Genomic DNA, 24,002 nt, shown 5'->3' on the forward strand with positions numbered 1-24,002 from the left:
GGCTTGAGGGGAACCCTCTGCCCTTCTCCAGATGTGACCCTATCAAGCAACACAGGCTGCTGCTGGGGAGAGGAAGAGGCCTCAGGCACTGACGTCCTTCCGAGGAGCAGGAGGGCAGAGCCTGGGAGCAGGACCACTCAGCCAGCCCTTGGTAGCTGAAGGAGGATGAGCAGGGATTTGCAAAGGCCACACACATTGCTTCTGAGCCTTCCAGGGCTCTCCCAGCACCCTGGGAATACACCATGACCTGGTGCTGAGGAAGGCATCTGACAGAAAGCCTTATAGTTAGTTGCTGTCATCACAATGAAATTACTGTCAACAAACTGGATATATAAAAAATGTCGATTTACTTAAAACGATGAACACATGGATGACAGATGTCCCTCGATTTATGATGGGGTTGCAACCTGAGAAACCCATTGTAGGTTGAAAATATTGCAAGTTGAAAATGCATTTGATACACCTAATTTACCAAGCATTGTAGCCTAGCCTGCCTTAAATGTGCCCAGAACACACACATTAGCCTACAGGTGGGCAAAGTCACCCAATGGAAAGCTTCTTGTACACTTAAGTGTTGACTGTTTCACGTGGTTTATTGACTACTGTACTAAAAGCAAAACCCAGAAGGGCTGTCATGGGTCCTGAGGCACAGTGCCTACTGAATGTGTGTCTCTGTCACACTTTCCTGAAGTTGAGAAATGGCCATCAGGGACCGTCTGTATTTATAATCACAATTAGTCAAAATGATAGGGTAAATCGCACATTTCATTACTCAAACCCCAATGCAAAACTTGTATTTTTAATGTGGAAGTTTGCTTTATATGACACCTTGAAAAGCACTTACCTTTCAAAATGGTATGTCTTATTAATCAGAGGGTGGCCAGGACGATCACATTTCACCAGAACTGTTTCCTGACAGAAAAGAGAAAAACAATGTCGTAAGACTTTGTGGGCTGCCTTAATTAAACATAAGCCCCACCAACCCCAGCCTGCCGCCTGTTTTTGTAAACAACAAAGTTTGCCTGGAACACAGCCCCACCCTTTGTTTACATGCTGTGTATGGCTGCTTCTTCCTCAAGGGCAAAGTTGGATGATTGAGTTGGAGACCACATGGCCTTCAAAGATGAAAATATTAACTCCCTGACCCTTTCCTGAAAAGGTTTGCCAACCCCATAAAGAGAAAAGAAAGTCGCATCTATTGAGGAATGCACAACAGAGCTCCTCAATCTGCGCTAGGCTGAGGGTTCAACACCCGAATTACTGACTGTAAGGGCCCTTCATAGTTCGCAGGAGAGACAAGGTTTTCAAATGGCTAAGAAATCACATCTCAGACATCGTTATATTCCATTGTAACCCATGGAACTAACATGTCTGTTTCAAAAACAAATTTCAATCTTGCTGGACTGTATTCTTAAATTATATCCTGTGTAAGGGAAGCAAAGGCATTTTTCAGCAAGAAATCTGAAATTAGTTTAGTTTCACTTAAGCAAAGAAAAGATGAACCTGGAATGGTTCCACTTCTAAAACAAAATATGTATTCATGAAAAAGCAGGGGTAACAGGAAGAATGAAAACCACAACTGCAGTGGCGAATAACCGGAGGCACTGGATTTTTTTCTAACAGTGTTTAGCGGATGCTAGGATGATACCTCCACACCGTCTTCTTAGTAGTGTGTCTGTCTGTGTGTGTGCACGTGTATCTGCAATAACATGTCAAAGAAGTGGCCTATTTTGTAAAGACAAAAGCTGTGAGATTCAACAGCTGTTTGTGGTTGTTGTTGCTGTTTGTTATTCGCTTACTGCTGGATGGGCGGTGGTGGGCAGCTGCCGGAGTATTGTTGCGTCTGGATTCTGTGAGGTCTCCGATGTGAAATGCAGATATAATCAAACAGTGAACCTTTCCTGTCTTGCCAGAGGTGAAGGGCTGCAGGAATCCCTGGCATGCATCTGGGTGAGGCAGCTCAGGAAGCAATGAGTGAACACCAGCCTCAGCCCCGTGCTGCCTGGGGACAGAGCCTCGGCTGTGCCTTGGAGGCAGCCTTGGGTTACTCACTGCCCCAAGCCCACTGCTATTGTCCTGGGTAATGAAACAGCATCCTGGCTGTCCCCCTAGCTGGCCTCTGCCTCCAGTCCAGCACCCCTCCCATCTGTCCTTTATGTTGTTGCTGTAGAAATCTTCCTCAAATGCAAATTAGAAAAGAAGAAAGCAGATGAAAGAAAGTTAAGAGGGAGGGAATGGGTGACGCAGAATGCCACCTGTTGCCAAGAGGTGGCGTGAGTCCGATTGGACTTAGTAGACTGGGAGGTTACTTGCTACCATGATGTGTATCCAGTTTCCTGGGATGACTTCTGGGAGAGCGAGTGGGGATACAAGCTCGATCGCAGTGACTCGCAATGCTGGGAGGAGCAGCCAGTGGCTGGGGACAGTCCGTGGTCTCTAATGCATCACAGAAGTGACCACCAGGATGCAGAGCTTGCCAGCACGGCTTTCCCAGAGGAAGCTTATGTCTCTACTGAGTATTTACTGGGCAGTTACTGTGTACCTGAAACCGTTTCAGAACCTGCATGTTCTTACATGATAATGTCACATCCCCTATCCCAGAAGCAGCTCTTCAGTTCCTTTCATACTCAAAACACTGAAGCCAAACTCCGACACCCACCAGGACCAAGACCCTGGCCTCGCTGTAAGAACAGACCTCCCAGTCCCTAATCCAACCACCAGCCTTTCTCGTGGCGTATTTCCATTTTTCTGCTGTCCACTTAGGGTATACTGTTCCTTTGGTACTATGCCAGAATGTAATCCTAGTGCTCCAGTATGAACTGCACAGGAACACACACCCCAAAGTGTTTTACTGCTGTCTTCAAATGTCCAAGTTTTAACCATAAAGAAAAGCAAATGAAAAACGCAAAGGTCTACAATGTCTGACCCGAAAGCTCAAGGGACACCATACAAGAAACATGCAAAGCCGTAAAAACAAGCCTGAGTCCAAAAAGTCCCCCACGCGACTTAGAACTCCATTCCACAGCGTGATCATTCGATCTTAAACATCCAAAATTATTCCACAGTGAAGTTTAATTTTTCCAAACAGCTTCAATGCTTTCCTGCCTGTCCAAAAACCCTCCCCACTCCTGATACTACATACCCTTAATCTCACAAGAAGGATTCATTTCTCTTGGCTTTTTAAACAGCTTTCTTTTATCCAAATTTTCAAGCTCTTGACAGCATCCTTTTTCAAGATGGGATCGCCCATCTGGAGCCACTTCCCTGAAGAGGCCTGCACACACCCGCAGGGGGACGCATGGCCCCTGCCTCAGGAATCACAAGGGTCCCATGAAATAACCTGTGAAGGCACCTGGCTCAGAGGCAATGATCTCTAAAAGCTATTTTTCCTTACATTTACCTGCTGTAGCATCCAGTTTTTGATTTATATCCAATTTCCTAGGATAACTTTAAAAGCACTTAGGGCATAACATTCTTTGTCATCAAATGTTAGAGCTAAAAGTACGTTTAATTCACCCTCTCCATTTTAAAGAAGGAAACCTGAGAGGAAGAGGAGACCGGTGAACGACATGCAGACAGAGTCAGGGACTCTCCCAGAGGCAGACACAAAACAGCCAGGAGGGAGGGACTGCACATCCACGCGCTCCGTGCAAGCCAAGGCTGCCTGCTGCGGGTATCAACAGTCCTGTGGATGGCAGTTCAAGGCCCGATGAACCCGAGTTAAAAAAGAACAAGTACTATATTAAGGACCATACAGCCTCTGACCATTAAACATTTTGTCTCAGGTGTATCAAATCTATCAATCCTGCCAAGCACCACCACAAAAATATGATTTACATTGGCTGCATGTAACTAAATAAGTGTCATTTGATACACAGGCTCTGTTGACTGTATTCAGACATTCAAGTCAGTAACTGTCCAACTTAACAATAAGGGAGAATCACAGATGAACAAAGACAGTTCAACAAGAACTTGATACAAAGCCAGAAATCTGTTCTCCCATGTCTGATTATCAACTGAGTGGATATAAATTAAATCAAAAATGAAAATAAATAGCCTTTAAGACAGGCGCCAGGAACTAGGGCAGCAGCCAGATTCTACATCTGAGATCGACTTTATTAACAGATTCAATCCAAACGATGAAACGCTGAATTAGATTGCAAATGGACATGAAGTGCCGTGTTACACGTCCAATACAAACTCAAACTCTGTTTAGACTTTTGGAAATAAAAACATAATGTGGGAGCCAGGAGATACAGGGTCACAAAACGGATCATTTGCTTTCTCAGCAGATTTGGCACGAAGCCCTCTAACGAGCAGGCCTATCAAATTATGGCACGAAGCCCTCTAACGAGCAGGCCTATCAAATTAAAAAGCAACATCTTGGATTCTGATTTAAAAAAAAAAAAAACATAATCCAAAATGCCCCAATAAAATGTTATTCTATTTTGACGGGTAAGATGGAAAACCTCAAATATCTGAATCTGAAGATTCGGTGGAACTTTGGCAGGAACGGGAGAGGACTGCCAAGAGAATGAATAAAGTAACAAGGAACAGTAACAACAAACGACAGTGATGTTAATAATCATAATAAGCCTTCCCCAGGGGCTGGGGCCAGGCCTCAGCCTCAGGATGCATTTCCTCACTGAAAAACTCCTTCAGGTTAACCAGGATGCTCGCAGACTGAGGGAAGTGTAGAAAGGCAATTACTAAACCACAAATACTCGGGTGTGTTCACTTAGAAAAGAAGGAGATTGATAAGGGGAGGGAGTTGATAGGGTCCCAGCGCTCCTGTTAACTCAAAGTCCTGATCATGAGGATTTAATCTGTCTCCATTTGTTGGACTCAAGCATACTGGTGCTTAAGGCATCAAGTGAGATAAAATATATATATATTTGCATGGTGGGAGCAAAGTCAGCAAGACGCTGACCAGAGAGAGCTGGTGCTCAGCTCCCTCCGCCCAAGAAAGGACCAAGGCAATGACTACACAGCTAAGCTCCGACTGCGTGGAAGGAAGAGAGCTGAGATCTGGCCGAGTGCGCAGTGCAGCATGGGAGTGGAGAGACAGCTGTGCTGACCGGAAGTCCAGGAGGGCAGAGTGGAGGCACCCGGCTTCTGCAGCCCCATCTCCCCTGCCTGGGTCCTATCTGCCTGGAGTCAGAAGGGACTTCTCGTTGCAGGGAAAAGGGAAGCAGCAGATCCCCACCAGCCCCCGTCACCACAGAAAACATCTACAGTCCTTACACCAGGGGGATCCTGCAGTCCTCGCAAGCCCTGAGCCATCTGGGAGCTGCAGGAAATTCACGGCACAGCTCCATAGCCCCAGATGAGGAGCACAAGGTGTGCACTGCTCACCCCCCAGCCATCCCTGTGAGCCAAGCTGCTGCAGCACAGCCCCATCTTGAGACCAGAGCCACCTCTGGAGCATACCCTGCTCTGGGGAACAGAAACCATGGCCATTCTCCAGCCCTGGAGCTCCATCTTCATGATGCCAAGCCCGCACGTGTGACTGAACATCACAACCCCGGCTGCACGGAGCCTGGGCCCAGGACTGGCTGTGACTCTGGCCTTGCACAGCAGGGAAACCAATCCCCATGGCTGCCCTACCAGCTGGCGGAGTAGTCCGGGGCGGAGTAGTCTGGCAGTCCCAGCCACAGCAACTCTGCCTTTGAGTTAGCTAAGCTGCTATTCACCCTTCCCTAAGCAGGAGAGGCCCCTGAGCCTCCTAGTGGCTAATACACCTCCAGGCCAGAGGAGAGGCTGTGTACCTGTGCTCAGGACATGAGAAACAGCCCCACAGTACCCCAACACCTTACAGACATGCCCTTGACCTGCCCAATAAGAGCCTGAGAAACAGCCCTGTGGCCACCATCAGTAGGCATATCCCCGAGGCAGCCATGCAGCCTTGCACCTGTACCCCAGACCCAAGAAACAGCTGCACAGTTCACCCCTGGTGGAAACATCCCAGGCCAGCCACACAGCCTTAATTAAACCTGTACCCCAGACCCAAGAAACAGTCACACAGGTCACCCCTGGCAGATATACCTCAGGCCAGCTGAGCAGCCATGTGCCCTTGTCCCAGGCCTGAGAAGCAGCCCTGTGGGCAGCCCCTGACAAACACACCCTCAGGCCAGCCAAGCAGCCATGCAGCTGTGGCCCAGACATGGGAAACAGCCCCTTGAATTGGTCCCAGCAGGCACATGCCAGCTGAGCAGCCTTGTATCTGTGTCCTGAGTCAGAGAAACCACCCTACAGGTCACTCCTGGCAGGCACACTCCCAGGCCAGCTAAGCAACAGTATGCCCATGTTTCTGGCCAGAGGAACAGCCATGTGGCTCCAACTCCAATGAGTCAAACCCCATGTTGGATGACCTACTTTGTGCACGTGTGTATCCCCAACCTGAGATATAGCCTGAGAACCTACCCTGGGAAAAGCTGCATCACTGTTACCACAGACTCCCTCACTGTCAGCCACTGAGAAACTCACAAATACCACTAGTGTGTATGACAGCTGAAGGAACTACATGGAGACTACATTACTGTGTCCCCCTAGAACCACGCACCCTAAGTCTTTCCTCATGAAACCTACTCCATAAAATTGGAAGAGACAATTTTTTCACCAGATGTATAGGAGTCAATGTTAGGGACACAGCAACCATGAAAAAGCAGGGAAATATGTAACCTCCAAAAGGAAGTAATCCTCTAGTAACAGACCCCAATTATAAGGAAATATATGAAATACCAGAAAATGAATTCAAAATAACAATCTTAAGGAAACTCAGTGAGATACAAGAAAATACAGACAATTCAATGAACATAGGAAAACAATTCATAATTTGAATGAAAAATACCATAAAGAGACAGAATTATAAAAAAGAATTAAATCTTAGAGCTGAAGAATTCAATGAAATATATGACATAATAGAAAAATAAAAATTTTTATTTCATTGAAATAAAAAATACAATAGAGAGCTTCCACAACAGACTAGGCCAAATAGGAGGGAAAAAATTCTAAACTTGAAGACAGGTCTTTTGAAATAACACAGGCAGACAGAGGGAAAGAGAGAGAATAAAACAATGAAGAAAGCTCACAGGATTTATGGACAGCTTGAAGTGAATCAATATTTGTATTATGGGCATTCCAGAAAGAGAAGAGAAAAGCTGAAGAAAACATATTTAATAAAAATATAGCAGAAAATTTCCCAAGTCTTGTGAGAGAAATGGACATCTAGGTCCAGGAATCTCAAAGAACCCCCAGGCAATTCTTCTCCAAGGCACATTGTAGTAAAATTGTCAAAAGTCAAAGACAAATAATTTTATAAGCAGCAAGAGAAAAGCATTAAGTCACATATAAGTCCATTAAACCAACAGTAGATTTCTCAGCAAAGACTTTGCAGTCCAGGAGAGAATGGGATAATATAGTCAAAGTACTGACTGAAAGAAAAAAATAATTCAGCCCATAATATTATACCCAGCAAAGCTATCCTTCAGAAATGAAGGAAAAATAAAATCTTTCACAGACAAGTAAAAACGAAAAGAATTCATTACCACAAGACAGGACTTACAAGAAATACTCAAGGGTGTTTTACATCTGGAAGTGAAAATACAATAACCACCATCATAAAAAATACAAAACTATAAAACTCACTTGTACAGCCAATGCAAAAAGAAGAAACCAAAAGGAATCAGACTCACTACAGAAAACCACCTAAATGCAAAAAATAAACAAGGAGAGGAAGTAAGAAACAAAGGATATACAAAACAATCAAAAAGTAGTCAATAAAATGACAAGAGTAAGTCCTCACCTATTAATAATAACCTTGAATGTAAACAAATTAAATTCCCACTTAAAAGATGTAGACTGCCTGAACAGATTAAAGAACAAGACCCAACTATATGCTGTCTACAAGAAACTCACCTCACCTCACTTGTAAAGAGACATATAGACTGAAAGTGAAGGGATGGAAAAAAATATTCCAAGCAAAGAAAAACCAAAAGCAATCGGGAGTAGCCTTACTTATGTAAGATAAAACAGACTTCAAGTTAAAAGCCGTGAAAAGAGGACAGGAGGAACATTACACAATAAGGGATCAATTCAGCAAGTGAATATGACAATTGTAAATATATTTTCACCCATATATATATAAAGCAAATATTACTAGATCTAAAGGGTAAGATTGGCCCCAATACAATAATCACTGAGGACTTCAACACTCCACTCTCAGCATTGGATAGATCATCTACACGTAAAATCAACAAAGCAACATTGGATTTGAACTGCACCATAAACCAAATGAACCTAGCAGACACTTACAGAACATTTCACTCAACAGCTACAGAATACATTTTTTCATCAGCAAATGGAACATTCTTCAGGATTGGCCACGTTAGGACACAAAACAAGTCTCAACAATTTTTTTCAATCAAAATCACATCTAGGACCTTATTCGACCATAACAGAATAAAAGTACACATCAATAACAAGAGGAATATTTGAAAACATACAAATACATGGAAATCAAGCAACATGCTCCTTAATGACCAATGGATGAAGGGGGAAATTAAGAATGAAAATTTAAAATTCTCTGAAACAAATTAAAATAGAAATATACCATACCAAAACCTATGGAACACAGCAAAAGTAGTATTAAGAAGCAAGTCTGTAGCAATAAATGCCTACATTAAAAAAACTAGAAAGATTTCAAATAAATGACATTATGATGCACCTCAAGGAATTACAAAAGCAAAAACAAATCAAACCCAAAATTAATAGAAGAAAATAAAGATTAGAACCATGATAAAAGAAATTGATACAAAAAATACAGAAGATCAATGAAAAAAAGCTAATTTTAAAAATAGATAAACAAATCAACAAACCATTAGCCAGACTAACAGAAAAAAGAAGGAAGACCCAAATAAAATCAGAAACAAAAAAAGAGATGTCACAACATCTACCACAAAAATACAAAGGATCATCTGGAACTACTAAAAACAACCATATGCCAATAAATTCAAAAACCTACAAGAAACAGATAAATTCTTAGATACATACAATCTACCAAGATTGAACGAAAAAGAAATTAAAAATCTGAACAGATCGATAACAAGTAATGAGATTGAATCAGTAATAAAGTCTTCTAACGAAGAAAAGTCTAGGACCAGAAGATTTCACTACTAAATTCGACCAAGCCTTTAAAGAAGAATTAATACCAATTCTTCTGAAACTATTACAAAAAAACTGAAGCAGAGGGAATTCTTCCTAACTCATTCTACAAGGCCAGCATAACCCTGATACTAAAACCAGACAATGACAAAACAATAACAAAAAACTATAGGCCAACATTCCTGATGAACATAGTTATAAAAATCCTCAGCAAAATACTAGCAAATTGCATTGAACAGCACATCAAAAAGATAATACATCATGATGAAGTGAGATTTATTCCAAAATGCGAGAATGGTTCAAAATATGCAAATCAATAAACAAACTGGGTGACATCTATAGAATGAAGGACAAAAATCATATGATCATCTCCAAAGATGCAGAAAAAGCTTTTCAAAATATTCAACATCCTTTCACAATTAAAAAAAAAAAAAAAACTCTTAATAAACTAGGAATAGAAAAAAACAACCTCAACATAATTAAGACCACAAGTAACAAGCCCACAGCTAATATCCTAACATCTTTCAGCTTTTTCTTTAAGGACTGGAATAAGACAAGGATGCCAAGTCTCACTACTCTTATCAACATAGTATTGGAAGTCCTAGTCTTAGCAATTAGGCAAGAAAAAGAAATAAAGAGCATCCAAATCATAAAAAAGGAAGTCAAATTGTTCCTCCTTGAAGATAACATGATCTGATATACAGAAAATCCTTAAGACTCTACCAAAAATCTCTTAGAACTGATCAACAAATTCAGTAAAGTTGCAAGATACAAAATTAATATGAAAGAATCAGTATTGTTTCTATATATGAAAAATGAACTAAATGAAAAATAAATTTAAAGGCACTCCCATTTACATACAATAGCTGCAAAAAATTTAAAATACCTAGGAATAAATTTAACCAAGGAGGTGAAAAACCTCTAAAAGGTAATTACAAAACACTAATGAAAGAAATTGAAGAGGATGCAAACAAATGGAAAGACATCTCATGCTCAAGAATTGGAAGAATTAAAATTGTTAAAATGACAATATAACCCAAAGCAATCTAGAGATTCAATGCAATCCTTATCAAAGTACCAATGACATTTTTCACAGAAATTGAAAAAATTGTAAAATTTGTATGGAACCACAAAAGATTCCAAATGGCCAAAGAAATGCTGAGAAAAAAAGAACAAAGCTGGAGAAATAACACTACCTGCTCTCAAAATATACTACAAAGCTATAGTAACCAAAATAGCATGGTACTGGCATAAAAACAAATGCATAGACCAGTGGAACAGAATAGAGAACCCAGAAATTAACCAACATATCTATAGCCAACAGATTTTTTTAACAAAGATGTCAGCAACACTCATTGAGGAAAGGATGGTCTCTTCAATAAATGGTACTAAGAAAACTGGAAATCCATATACAGAAGAATGAAACTAGACTCCCACCTCTTACACTATACAGAGGTCAACTCAAAATGGATCAAAGACCTAAATGTGAGGCCCAAAGTGATTAAACTACTGGAAGAAAACATAGAAGAAATGCTTCAGGAAAAGATTTCATGGGAATCTTTTTTGGCTTCAAGGAAGAAATTCCTTCATAAGGTAGACCAAATCCATACAGTATTCCTTCAGAAGGTAGGCCAAATTCATACAGTAAACTAAAGAGAATGTTCTGTTAAAGGAAAGAACAGCAAATCCGTGAAGTTCCCTCTCAGGCCATTTAAGATAAGAGGCCTATGAGCCCACAGAAATCCAAGCTATGACTGACCACAAGTGGGAGATGTGATCTGAGAGACCAATAGATGCTTCTTCATCAACTAAGATGGACCCTAAGATTAAGGAAATAAAAGGTACCTATGAGTCAGGGGTTCAGGGCTTGGCTGCCTGACAGCGTCCTACATTCCGATGGCTACAAGAAAAACCACACTCTTGCTAAACTCCCTAACAACAGGAGCCATCAGGAAAATCCCTAACTCTGATTTACAACCCAGACCACTGCAACCCTGATTAGGCAGAGGATCAGCCTTGCACAATTCTTTCCTGAGAAGCAGCTGCAGACCTCCAGCTATTTTCGACCAGCTTATACAGACTGTGCACAAACTCTGTGTCCTACAGTTCACCTTTTAACAGAGAGAGCTGGAGACTGTCTCTTCTCAGTTTGCAAACTGATATCACCGATAAAATCCGCCTTTCTACTCTTTAGCCATCCTGGGAGTCATTACCATTGACTGTGGTAATCATTTTACTCATTGTATGTTTTGTTTTTGGTTTTGTTTTTGTTTTGAGATGGAGTCTCATTCTTGTTGCCCAGGCTGGCGTGCAATGATGCAATCTCAGCTCACTGTAGCCTCTGCCTCCCAGATTCAAGCGATCTCCTACCTCAGCCTCCCAAGTAGCTGGGACTACAGGTGCCCACCACCACACCCAGCTAATTTTTTGTATTTTTAGTAGAGACGGGGTTTCAGCATGTTGGCCAGGCTGGTGTCGAACTCCTGGCCTCAGGTAATCCATCTGCCTCGGCCTCCCACTGTGCTAGAATTACAGGTGCGAGCCACTGCGCCCGGCCTTCATTGTAAAATTGATTACCACATGTGTCATCCAAAGATGGATGGTAATCATATACATCTGTATGTAAAATTATCTTGTAGATGTTGAATGTATACAGTTTTTGTTGATTTTACCTAAATAAAGCTGAATCAATCAATGAATTAATCAATCAAACCATCAATAATACTTTAAAATAAAGAATTGTAAAAGTTTTTCTTTCCAGGGACATAGTAAGAGCAATTTTAAAGTACGGTTATATCAATGCTTCTATCCCGCATTGAGGGAGTGCCTGCCGTGGGCTCCATGTGCTGGGACACAGCACCCCGTTCTAAGGCCGCCCTTGCTGTCCAGCCCGGCAAGCGCCCCAGGCTCCTCCCACCCACTTCCTTTCCCGGCCCAGACCCCAGGTGTCTAATGAGCATCTCTCCTGCGGTGGGCTTGGTCCTTAGAGACCCCAGCTGGGGTGTTGGGCTGCTCCTTCTGACTTCTCGGCCTTTTCATGGCTAAAACTAAAAAGCACGGAGGCTTTTCAGGAGAAACACAATTACGCTTGATTCCAGTTTAGAATCACAAAGTTCACACTGGATATCATTGATTTTCTATTTATGTCTCTTTTCCTGGTGCTCTACATTTTAGAACCTGCTCATATTTGCACTCATTGATCATTTGGGCTGGAAAATAAATGGAAGTGAAGTAACTTCCTCACATTGAACTACGGGTCAGGAGCTGGTTTCCCACAAGGAACGCGTGTCAAATGCTTAATTTCATGTGCCAATAGAAAACAAGGAACAAAAACAATTCTTCTTTACTAAGAAAGCCTAAAATAAGTTATTTTCTGTTCATTCAGTCTCTGAGTTGCTCTCCATTGTAGGGATCTGTGGGGACTGTGGAGACCCACCAAGCAGGAAGCTGCTCTCTGAATAGAGTTTACGAGGAAAATTGTATACTCACGTCATCAACAGCATGGGCCACTTCTCTAGAGATGGAGCTGCAGGAATGAAACAACATTGAAAATACACGTCATGAGGAAATTGCTTTCTGAATTCCTAACATTCAGCCTCTAACACACCCTTGTGTTTCTTCGCCATCATCTCTGTGTCTGTCCTGGTCACTCTAAAACACCCCTGTGCTTCTCTGCCATCATCTCTGTCTCTGTCCTGATCTCCCAGAACCCTGGCTTGGCTCTTCCCGCTCTTCCTGTGTGTGTGGGTCCACCCTTCCATCCCTTTCTAAAACTCCACTCGTTGTCCTTTTTGACCTTATCCTTTTTTTTTTTAAACTCTTTACTTTTTATTTATTATTTTTGTCTCTTCCCCACCCCCTTTTGTCTTCTCTTGATTTTTTTACTCCAATACCCCTGTTCTTTACTTCTTGTTTTCATCTTCCCTGTCTGCACTGCATGGGAGAATCATCCGTATTCCAGTAATCCACGCTTAAATATCTCCACGCGCACTTTAGAGCCGTGGTGATACAGAACAAGGGACCCAAACCCCTGGCCACGGAGGCCTGTTAGAAACCAGGCTGCACAGGCTGGGCGCGGTGGCTCAAGCCTGTAATCCCAGCACTTTGGGAGGCCGAGACGGGTGGATCACGAGGTCAGGAGATCGAGACCATCCTGGCTAATATGGTGAAACCCCGTCTCTACTAAAAATACAAAAACTAGCTGGGCGAGGTGGCGGGCGCCTGTAGTCCCAGCTACTCGGGAGGCTGAGGCAGGAGAATGGCGTAAACCCGGGAGGCGGAGCTTGCAGTGAGCTGAGATCCGGCCACTGCACTCCAGTCCGGGAGACAGAGCGAGACTCCGCCTCAAAAAAAAAAAAAAAAAAGAAACCAGGCTGCACAGTAGGAGGTGAGCGGTGAGCGAGTGAGCAAAGCTTCTGTGTACTTACTGTCGCTCCCTATCACTGGCATCACCACCTGAGCTCAGCCTCCTGTCAGATCAGCAGCAGCATTCGATTCTCTTAGGAGCACAAACCCTACTGTGAACTGTGCACGTGAGGGACCTAGGTTGCACACTCCTTATGAGACTCCAATGCCTGATGACCTGTCACTGTCTCCTTCACCCCCAGAGGGGACCCTCTAGTTGCAGGAAAACAAGCTCAGGGAAGCTCAGGCTCCCACCGATTTGACATTGTGGTGAGTTGTATTATTAATTTGTTGTGTATTACAGTGTAATAATAATTGAAATAAAGTGCACAATAAATGAAATGCAGTTGAATCATCCTGAAACCATCCCCATCCCGGCCTGCCAGTCCGTGGAAACCTTGTCTTCCACGAAGCTGGTCCCTGGTGCCAGAAAGTTTGGGGACCACTGATCTAGAAGACAGGCTCGTCAGGTTCTCCCCTTCAGGAAATCAAGCATCTGCAAACCATCATGAATCCGAAAAAATGCAACACGTTTCAAAACCAAAACCAATGAACACAAACAATGTGAGAGTCCACACACGTTTATGGAGCCTCTTAGGAAGCTCTGAGAAACTGAACAGCCCGGAGCGGCGCCATCCAGTAGAAAGAAGCCTCCGTGACTATGGAAACGTGCTTGTCTTTCTCACCTGCCCAAGGCCACGCCTCAGGTGTTTTCTCATCTGCCCAAGGCCACGCCTCAGGTGTTTTCTCACCTGCCTGAGGCCATGCCTCTGATGAGGCTACTGCAACTGAGGAGCCCCTTTTCTGATGGGATTTCATTTGCATTCATTTGCATGTATTTCCCTCTTGTGGTGGGAGGCTCACAGGGAGGCTGGTGTGTAACAAAAGCCGTCTGGAAGTGCCATGTAAAAGGCAAGTTCAGGAAAGCTGGTCACAGCTGGGGACCGCTAACTATAGGCTCAGCATCCCTCATCCAAAAATCTGAAATCCAAAATGCTCCAAAATCCAAAACGTTTTGAGCACTGAGATGATGCTCAAAGAAAATGCTCACTGCATTATCTTGCTGATCCAGTACATGCAAAACATGAACATTTGAAAATATGAAAAAATTCAAAATTGGAAACACTTCTTCTGGTCCCACACATTTTGAATGAGGGCCACTAGGCCTGTCCCATGCCACACTGACATACCCGACAGGCCCAATTTCCAGTCCTTTGACAAGTGACAAGTGGCCACCACTCAAGAAAGTGCAGAAGGTACTAGAGCCAGCACAATCAAGTCTAAAAACTTTGAGAAGAAAAAATTTCAATGATTGTCAAAAGATCCGAATTTCTTGTTTCCCACTGTAGGACCGGCCAAGTGCTTTCTGAAACATTCTCAAGTCAAGTGCTGAACTGTAGGACCTAAACACAGTGAGACTCGAGCTAGGCCCTCCAAGGAAAGCTCATTTGGACAGATTAAGCAGAGGAACCCAAGACAAGAAAAAGAGCCTGAGCAAAGCTACAGAGTCAGGAGCAGGCCCTAGTGACCCCCACACACTGTGGATACAGCCAACCCCATATGGTGTCAGGAAAGCAGGGAAGTGGAACCCCTTGGAGTGGTGGGAGGGTCAGCAATGGCAGTGGGGAGGGCCAGGTGTGGTCAACAATGGGCGTGGGGAGGGTCAGGTGTGGTCAGCAACGGGTGTGGGGAGGGAGGGGCAGGTTTATGGAGGGAGGGCAAGAGGGTCAGAGATGGAGGGAGGGCAAGTGTGGCCAGCAATGGGAGTGGCAGGAGGGTCAGGTATGGTCAACAATGGGAGTGGGGAGGGCCAGGTGTGGCCAGCAATGGAAGTGGTGGGAGGGGCAGGTGTGGTAAGGATGGGAGTGGGAAGGGGCAGGTGTGGTCAGGATGGGAGTGGGAGGGGCAGGTGTGGTAAGGATGGGAGTGGGAGGGGCAGGTGTGGTCAGGATGGGAGTGGGAGGGGCAGGTGTGGTCAGGATGGGGGGAGGGGCAGGTGTGATCAGGATGGGAGTGGGAGGGGCAGGTGTGGTCAGGATGGGAGTGGGAGGGGCAGGTGTGGTCAGGGTGGGGGTGGGAGGGGCAGGTGTGGTCAGATGGGAGTGGGAGGGGCAGGTGTGGTCAGGATGCGGGGAGGGGCAGGTGTGGTCAGGATGGGAGGGGGGAAGGCCAGGGGGGTTCTTTCATGGGGAGCAAGTAAGAGTCATATTGAGTATGGTTTACAAGTAAACATTTGAGTAAATGAACTTCAGATAGTTTTGCTTTATCCATGAACACCATCAAAACTTTCTCTAAGTCAAAATTGTCAGTTGAGTCAATCCTCATTGCCTGCCTGCACAGCGGCGTGGGTGGTCTTGGGCTCATAAAGAAGGAAGGGCGCTCCCTTTTTGATGTGGTGACATAAAGGGAAAGGTCCACTCAAAGCCTGTCCCTGTTTGTTCAGACCCCGCAGAGGCAAACCATGAAAAGACAGACGCCCTCTCAGGTACAAACTGCTACCACGCACGGCAGGCCTGCTCAGGCGGTTTGGCTGTTTTCAGGCCATATTCCAGAGGGCTGCTAACTGTCTGCTGTCAGCAAGACAGCTCCATCCTTAAAAAAAGCCCCCACCCACAACTCAAGAATGTGCTGCTTTGGGACTGGCGGCAGGACAATAGATGGCATTTAAAATTGTGCCACCCCTGTCTTCTCCCTGAGCACACACACAGACATACACACACTGTGCAAACACAGGTTACCTGCTCTGCAAGACTGGATCATCGGATTCACTATCAAAAGGCAACAAAGGACGAATCCGACAGTGAACTCTGATATTTCCTTTCAGCTCCTACAATGATAAAGAGGTCTGCATGTCAACCCGGGCACAAGACTGCACTGCGGAGTGTCCCCCACTGAACATGCACTGAGCACCAGCTCCTGAGACGTGGCCATGAGATCTGCAGCCCCATCTCCACTTTGAAAGGCCCCTGCAGGGCAGTGAACAGTTATTTCATTTACTTAATTATTTTTTGAGATGGAGTCTTGCTCTGTCGCCCAGGCTGGAGTGCAGTGGTGCAATCTCAGCTCACTGCAACCTCCACCTCCCAGGTTCAAGTGATTCTCCTGCCTCAGCCTCGAGAGTAGCTGGGATGACAGGTGCCTGCCACCACGCCAAGCTAATTTTTGTACTTTTAGTACAGAAGCAGTTTCACCATGTTGGCCAAGCTGGTCTCGAACTCCTGACCTCAGGTGATCTGCCTGCCTCGGCCTCCCAAAGTTCTGGGATTATAGGCATGAGCTACCATGCCAGGCCATGAACAGTTATTTTAAACTTCTGGATTCATACTTCACAAATGTGTTCACTTGGCACAGCTGCCATCACCTCCTGGGTGAAGAGGACGCAGGTCACAGCCCCCGCAGCTCTGCCCCTCTGGCCTCTGGCCAGGCCGCCCCACTGTCCCCCTCCCCGCTGTCCTTCCCGCCTAGCACCCTCCTGCAAGGGGCTCCTGCGTGTTCCGCGTGGGCCTCTCCCCGGGGCGGCCCCGAGTTTTCCCCGACGCCCACGCTCACCACCAGGCTGTTGTGCAGGACCTTCCTTCTCTGCCTCTCCAGCTGGTGACGCGCACTGACGTCCTGCAAGGCCTGCTCCAGGTGCACCACCTTTGCCTGGCATGCTGAAAGGACGAGGGGACAGAGGCATTATACCGGAGAGGACATCCACGGGACCCAGCAGGTCAAATTCCTTTCTCTAAGTATGGGAGACATTTTTAAAAACAATGGAGTCTGCCAGGGCCAGCCGCGTGCTGTGGTGTGTACTCCTGACCGCTTTGGACCCAGGCTGCTCTGTCCCCACCGTGACTAGGGACTCACAGAGCTTACCCGGGGTGACCTCTCCCCACAGTTACCCCGTCCGTCATTGGCCTGAATGCCACCAGCCCGTGAATGCTGCCCAATCGTCCGCACGGCAGCCAAGGAGGTCTCTGCTCCTAATGCACTGGGAGCCCTTGGTGCGGGGGAGTGGGGCAGGGAAGCAGATGCTGAGGCCGGGCTCTGCTGCTGTGGATTGTTAACGGTGGTCTGGGCCTCCACTCCTGCCTCTGTCCCACCAGGATGGCGCCAAGGTGATGTGGCGATGAGTGGGCACTGCGTGGGGGTCTTGGTCAAGCTTGGACACCCCAATCCCCAGACTGGCCATTGCGGTGGAGGCAGTGTGAGGGTGACATGGAGCGCGGTGTCGTGCTGCAGGGGACACCTCGTGACTGTATGTGTCATGATAGCCAGGGGCCCCTCCAGATGTCACTTAGCCAAAGGATGTAGCCTGGCCGGGGCTTTCTCCCCCAGGCCCGAGAACCTGTAGGGCAAGGCCCCTCAGCACAGATGCAGCTCTCACGAGGCCTGAAACCGAGCTGGACTTGCAGAACCTCGCATGCTCCCTTTCGGAAAGCAACACCCGTTACCAGGTCCGGACTGAATGTGGGTGTAAGAAAGTGGGAAGGGTCCCGCACAGTGAGAGAGGGACCCTCCCAGTCACTTGGTCTTCTGAGCCTTGACTGTGTCCGGCCCCAGCCACCAGCCTGTCCCCACTATCCCTCTCGTCAGCGCAGCCGAAAGGAGTTGCCTGGGCACCTGAGGTGGCTGAGGCTCATCTTTGAGGAGCATGGAACTCGTGGGGAGAAGTCGCACCCCCCGGAAGCCAGGTAAAGAGGCCCCGAGACCCTGAGCCTGATGCCTGGGCAGGAATAAGCCTCCTGGGGACCCCTCTGTGTGGCGGGACTGCACCGTGGCTCCCACAGGCAGGGTCTCAGCAGGCCCTGCCTCCTCACGTGTCAGCATTCCCTCTGCGGGACAGCCTTGGCTGGTCCCTGCTTCTCCCTTTGAGTTTCATCTTTTCAAAGCTTAGGTACACTGCTTTTCACAAAATTACTGTGAAATCATTTCACAAAAGTGATTGTCCCTTTCCCTGGAGCACATGGCTTATAAGAACACAGGCATTGCCGGGTGTGGTGGCTCGCGCCTGTAATCCCAGCACTTTGGGAGGCCGAGGTCGGCAGATCATCTGAGGTCAGGAGTTTGAGACCAGCCTGGCCAACATGGTAAAACCCCATCTCTACTAAAAATACAAAATTAGCTGGGCGTGATGGCGGGCGCGTATGATCCCAGTTACTTGGGAGACTGAGGTGGGAGAATTGTTTGAACCTGGGAGGCAGAGTTGCAGTGAGCTGAGATGGTGCCACTGCACTCCAGCCTGGGTGACAGAGCGAGACTCTGTCCCCCCACCCCCACCACAAAAAAGAACACAGGCGTGCACACATCACTTCTACAAACACGGCCTCCGGGGAGTTATGAGCAGAGTGCACTGAAGAAAACTAGGCTACTGCAGTGATTTCAAGAAAGCATCACGTAGCCTCGCAGAAAAACAGTACAGGTTCCAAAGTTTCCATACACCCATTTTGCAGTAACAGCAGAACAACACTTGACCAAGTTCCTAACTTGACAATCATCTGTTTAGCCTCTGGACACACTGAACACTGGACAGAAGCTGTGAGCGTGAGACGAACATGGGGACGGTGCTCTTTGGTTCTTTTGTTTTCTTGAGACGGAGTCTCGCTCTGTCGCCCAGGCTGGAGTGCAGTGGCGCAATCTCGGCTCACTGCAACTTCCGCCTCCTGGGTTCAAGCGATTCTCCTGCCTCAGCCTCCCAAGTAGCTGAGATCAAAGGCATGTACCACCACACCCAGCTAAGTTTTGTATTTTTAGTACAGACAGGTTTTCACCATGTTGCCCAGGCTGCTCTCAAACTCCTGGCCTCATGTGATCTGCCCGCCTCGGCCTTCCAAAGTGCTGGGATCATAGGCGTGAGCCATTGGGCCTGGCCGGATAGTGCAATTTGGACGATGAGTTTAAAACTGCAGAACCAAAGTAACCTCTTCCACAGGCTTCAAGCACAGTAGCTGAAGATAATAAACCCATTATAACAAAAGAGTAGCCAAATGCTGTGGCATTCTTAGAAATGAAGAAAGAACTGAACTGATAAGACAAACAAACAAACAAAAAACCTCACGTCATGTTTTAGGAAACTCTGACACAAAATGCCCAGTGTGGACACAGGTGCCAGTTCAGTAGTGACCGTCAAGGCCAGGGAAGTGCCCTGTGGTGACCAAGAGAACAAGGAGCTCCCCTGGCAAGTGGGGTTACAGTGGGAGCTGGGAGGGAGCAGTGCATGCACCGACGTGGCCGAATCACACGGTGCCTACCCTCGCCTGTGGAATTAGGTGTCAGCTAAAAGGAAAAAGAAATGGAAACTGAAATTCTAGCCGCTTATTGTCTTAAAACTGCAAACATTTCTCTTGAGTGTGGACTGACGCGCCCGTCCTACCTAGCAGGGTCTCGGCGCTCTGCTGTGTTCTTTGCACCGCGGTCACTATTTCAGAAACACGGTCCTGATACTCATCCTGATAATCTCTTAGGAGTGCCCGCGAAGAAGAATGAAACGCCTGTATATCCTGGTTAAGTTTCTATAGAATAAGAACATACACGATTCGTCAAATTATATTATTAATGATCACAGTATAATTACAAAATAATTAGTTATATATGTTTCTATAGAATAATAACATACCCACACAATTAATGTAATGGGGCCCGGACATGTTGTTAACTGGAAGGGTTTAAAGCAGAAGTGGTTCAGCACAGGCGGGTGGACACCCGCTGGGACTGTTTTCATGCCGCCTGCGCCTCGGCCCACTTACAGAAGTTCTGACTCGATATATCTGGGATTTGTATTTTCAAAGCAGTACATGTGCTTTTATGCCCTTAAAGTATTTAAGAAACAGAAAGTCAAGTATTTCACCAATTTCCGTAGGAAGGGCCGCTCACTGCACGGTGGGGCGATGCTGGGCGCGAGCCGTGTTTCCGTCTGTTGTTGACTTCCTCACGATGATGGCTCGGGCTCAGAGCCTCTCATCACCGCCTGAGAAACGGGGGCCGCCCTCCTAATCTACTATCCAGACCTGCTTTCTGGAAGCTCAATTATCACGAGCACATGGTGGAAAACATGTGGGCCGGTGAAAACAACTTAACATGTAAATGTACATAATAAAATTCCAGGCACAATACATATGAATGCTTTTAGAGAACTTTGGGAGCAAAGCTACTGATGTCCTGTGTGCAAAGTCCTCTTCTCCCCCTGAAATTATCTGAAGGATCTTCCATGGGAAGATTTGACAGAACCAGGACACTACTGCTTAATATTTAATATCAGACACTCTTAAATCACGTGAGTATAACTAAACTTAAATAAGTATTCTTCATTTCTTTAGTCAAGTCTCTCTTTTTCTATAAAATGGAGATGACTTTCATATGTTTGGGAAACACTGTAATAACTTAATAACATTTTAATATCAAAACTGAAGTTTTTATTATCTGGAGTACAGAAAAAGTTATACAACTTATTCAATTAATTTTATTCAGTTTGAAAAGAATGAAAATTAATTTCATATACATTTATTCTAAATACACTAATGCAGCTTGTGAGGGGGTGGGATATCTCTAATTCTGACTAACAAAGAGAACAGATTAATCCTGTTTACAGATGGTTTACTGTTGTAGTCATTATGCTGGTCACATTGTTTAAAACAAAAGGTAAAACAATGTTCTCAACCAAAGGTATAAAAATATCCTCCTACAATTTCACCCTGGAGAATTGCCAAATATACTATACGGAATAACTATTTTTTTAACTTTCACTTCTAAAAATTATTAGTAATTTAACAGGAGCTGTTCACACTGATGATATGCTGTACCAGATCTATTTAATCTAACACGTATAAACATGTTTTCTACCATTTAACATTAAAATTAAATTGAGAACTTTGATTAACTAAAGATTTTAGTTTAATGATTTAATTTGATTAATTAAAATGAGAATTTTGACTCATAAAATTGAACTACTACCATAGCTATTTGAAATAATTCATTTCATGGCCAAAATGTATTTTTCCTTCTGATATTTGCTCAGAATCCCAATCCTATGTTTTGTTTTGTTTTTAGGTTTAGTCTTCTGTTTAGTATGTATTAGAAAGCAGAACCCCCTGAGTGAATACCATCTGCAGTTGATTATGAAAATAGTAATGATTTTGGCCTGGCGCAGTGGCTCACGCCCGTAATCCCAGCACTTTGGGAGGCAGAGGCAGGCGGATCACAAGGTCAGGAGATGGAGACCATCCTGGCTAACACGGTGAAACCCTGTCTCTACCAAAAATATAAAAATTATCCAGGCATGGTGGTGGGCACCTGTAGTGCTAGCTACTCAGGAGGCTGAGGCAGGAGAATCGCTTAAACCTGGGAGGTGGAGGTTGCAGTGAGCCAAGATCGCATCATTGCACTCCAGCCTGGGTGACAGAGCGAGACTCCATCTCTAAATTAATTAATTAATTAATTAAAAGAAAGAAAGAAAACAGTAACAATGGTATACCCTTTTAAAGAAGGCCAGAATGGGCCTGTAATGGGAACTTGTATCTAACACATGAGGGGCTTTCCTGTTTTCAGTGAGGGCTTCTTTTACTTCCATTAGATGACATGTCTTTTGACGAGCATAATTTAAACCATTTTGCCAGAAATCAACATAAACATTCACTGCATAAATTAAAACTCTGGCTTCTGGTGAAGCTGTTTTTACCTGAATGACACGATCCAACTGGCTCAAGGCTGACCGTGTGTTTCTCTGCAGACGCTGCTGTTTGTTGTACAGGGTGGAAATCCGCGTGGCCTCACTGCGACTCTTTTCAATCTTTCCCTTGTACTATTGCAAAGAAAATAAACAAAGACAATTTAAAGTCTTCAAACCGGGCCGGGCGCGGTGGCTCAAGCCTGTAATCCCAGCACTTTGGGAGGCCGAGACGGGCGGATCACGAGGTCAGGAGATCGAGACCATCCTGGCTAACATGGTGAAACCCCGTCTCTACTAAAAATACAAAAACTAGCCGGGCGACGTGGCAGGCGCCTGTAGTCCCAGCTACTCGGGAGGCTGAGGCAGGAGAATGGCGTGAACCGGGAGGCGGAGCTTGCAGTGAGCTGAGATCCGGCCACTGCACTCCAGCCTGGGCGGCAGAGCGAGACTCCGTCTCAAAAAAAAAAAAAAAAAAAAAAAAAAAAAAAAAAAAAAAAAATAAAGTCTTCAAACCTTGAAGCAGAAGCAGAGGAGAGCTGAACCTCTCCTCTTTCCTCTGAGGACAGAATGGTTGCTGATTGTCCCGGGTGCACCTGCCCGCCTGAGAGAAGACACCGCCCCTGCACGGGACTCACTGTAGCAGGGAACACGGCGGGGACAACTCCAGGTGAGCCAGGGGCGCGCGGGGCACGGAGCCACAGAAGCCGTCGGGGAGGCATCCCCAGGGCTGGGCCTGAGGGTCTCGGCCAGGTGCGGGGAGGCAGAACGTCCTGAAGAGGGGCTGCGTGTGAGGCCAGCGATGCCCGCGTGTGAGCTCGGGGTCCCGCGCTGCCTGCGGTGCCTCCGGGGAGCTGAGCCCGGGCCCGAGTCCTGGCACAGAGACGGCCAAGCTCAGTGCCTCAGCAGCAGAGGGACCGGGGCGAGCCGGGCCCAGCCGGGCAGGAGGCTGCAAAGTCACCGAAAGTAACTGGAGCGAAGGCGGCCGCAGAGCGGGGTGCGATTAGGTCAGAAAATCGCTGTGTTCTCCGTGCCAAGCTCCTCCGAAGCAGAAAGGTGTTAACAGAGAACTGCAGAGCAGGGCGGCTCCCGAGAGCCCGGGGGTGAAGAGGCCGCCAAGAGCACCGGGCCGGATCCGTGGGGCTTGAGGATGGGCTGGGAAGGCTCTCCCACCCTCATCCGACTAAAGAAGCTGCAGCAAAATTTAGTCCCCGGCCCCCAAAGGCTCAGATCCTCTCTGGGGAGAAAGCCATAGCATGCGTGTGAGCGTTAGAAATCAGCCTGCGCGTTAGAAACCGTGCTCCAGCGCCTCCGGGACTCACCAGGTGTGGAACAGCAATTCCGTGCGCGGTTCCAAAGTCTCTGGGACTCACCGGGCGTGGAACGGCAATTACGGGAAAATCCATGGCGCCAGGATGGCCTGCGCTCAACGTGGGGCTGCCCTGAGCTTTGCGGGATTTGGCCGTGGGCAACAGAAAGACGGGGGAGCGAGCCTGCGTGGGCACAGGGAGGCCGGACTGCCCTGGGAGGTGCTGAGGAATGGAGTTGGATGGAAATAAAGTCACCAGCTGTTGGGCAAGGGACACGGGACTTATCTTAGGTGAGGGCGACATGGGAAGCAGGAGCATGAGTCGCAGGCAGGGAGCTCTGCCTCGGGGAGGGTGAGAGGCTGGGAGGGCCAGGAGGACCAGGAGGCCGGTGCAGCCGCCAGATCTGCAAGGTGCATGGGGTGGACAATGCTCCACCGGCGTCCCCGCCTGGGAGTCCCAGTGGAAAAGCCATTTCATTGCAG

The 24,002-nt window shown here is 46.4% G+C and overlaps 1 protein-coding gene and 1 pseudogene across 11 annotated transcripts in view; one reads left to right on the top strand and one right to left on the bottom strand.

Moving 5' to 3' along the window:
- Positions 1-24,002, bottom strand: part of KIF25 (kinesin family member 25) — a 65,903-nt gene that overhangs the window by 31,361 nt on the left and 10,540 nt on the right. For 7 of the 11 annotated variants that reach the window (XR_004442694.1, XR_004442687.1, XR_004442695.1 and 4 more), the window contains 7 exons: positions 22,849-23,923; positions 22,223-22,345; positions 19,922-20,060; positions 17,116-17,219; positions 16,305-16,393; positions 12,652-12,688; positions 845-912 (listed from right to left, as the gene is read on the bottom strand). Coding sequence is in view for 1 of the 11 variants with exons in the window: in XM_033234200.1 (XP_033090091.1) it covers positions 845-912; positions 12,652-12,688; positions 16,305-16,393; positions 17,116-17,219; positions 19,922-20,060; positions 22,223-22,345 (560 nt within the window). In the remaining 10 variants the exon portion in view is untranslated. The remainder of the gene's footprint in view (positions 1-844; positions 913-12,651; positions 12,689-16,304; positions 16,394-17,115; positions 17,220-19,921; positions 20,061-22,222; positions 22,346-22,848; positions 23,924-24,002) is intronic. The other 4 variants (XR_004442692.1, XR_004442690.1, XR_004442691.1 and 1 more) reach the window with 4 other exon arrangements.
- On the top strand, positions 17,300-17,944 carry LOC117096873 (annotated as a pseudogene).

This window comes from Trachypithecus francoisi, unplaced genomic scaffold, assembly GCF_009764315.1.
Source record: "Trachypithecus francoisi isolate TF-2019V2 unplaced genomic scaffold, Tfra_2.0 Lachesis_group15, whole genome shotgun sequence".
In the NCBI taxonomy this organism is placed as follows: Eukaryota; Metazoa; Chordata; class Mammalia; order Primates; family Cercopithecidae; genus Trachypithecus; species Trachypithecus francoisi.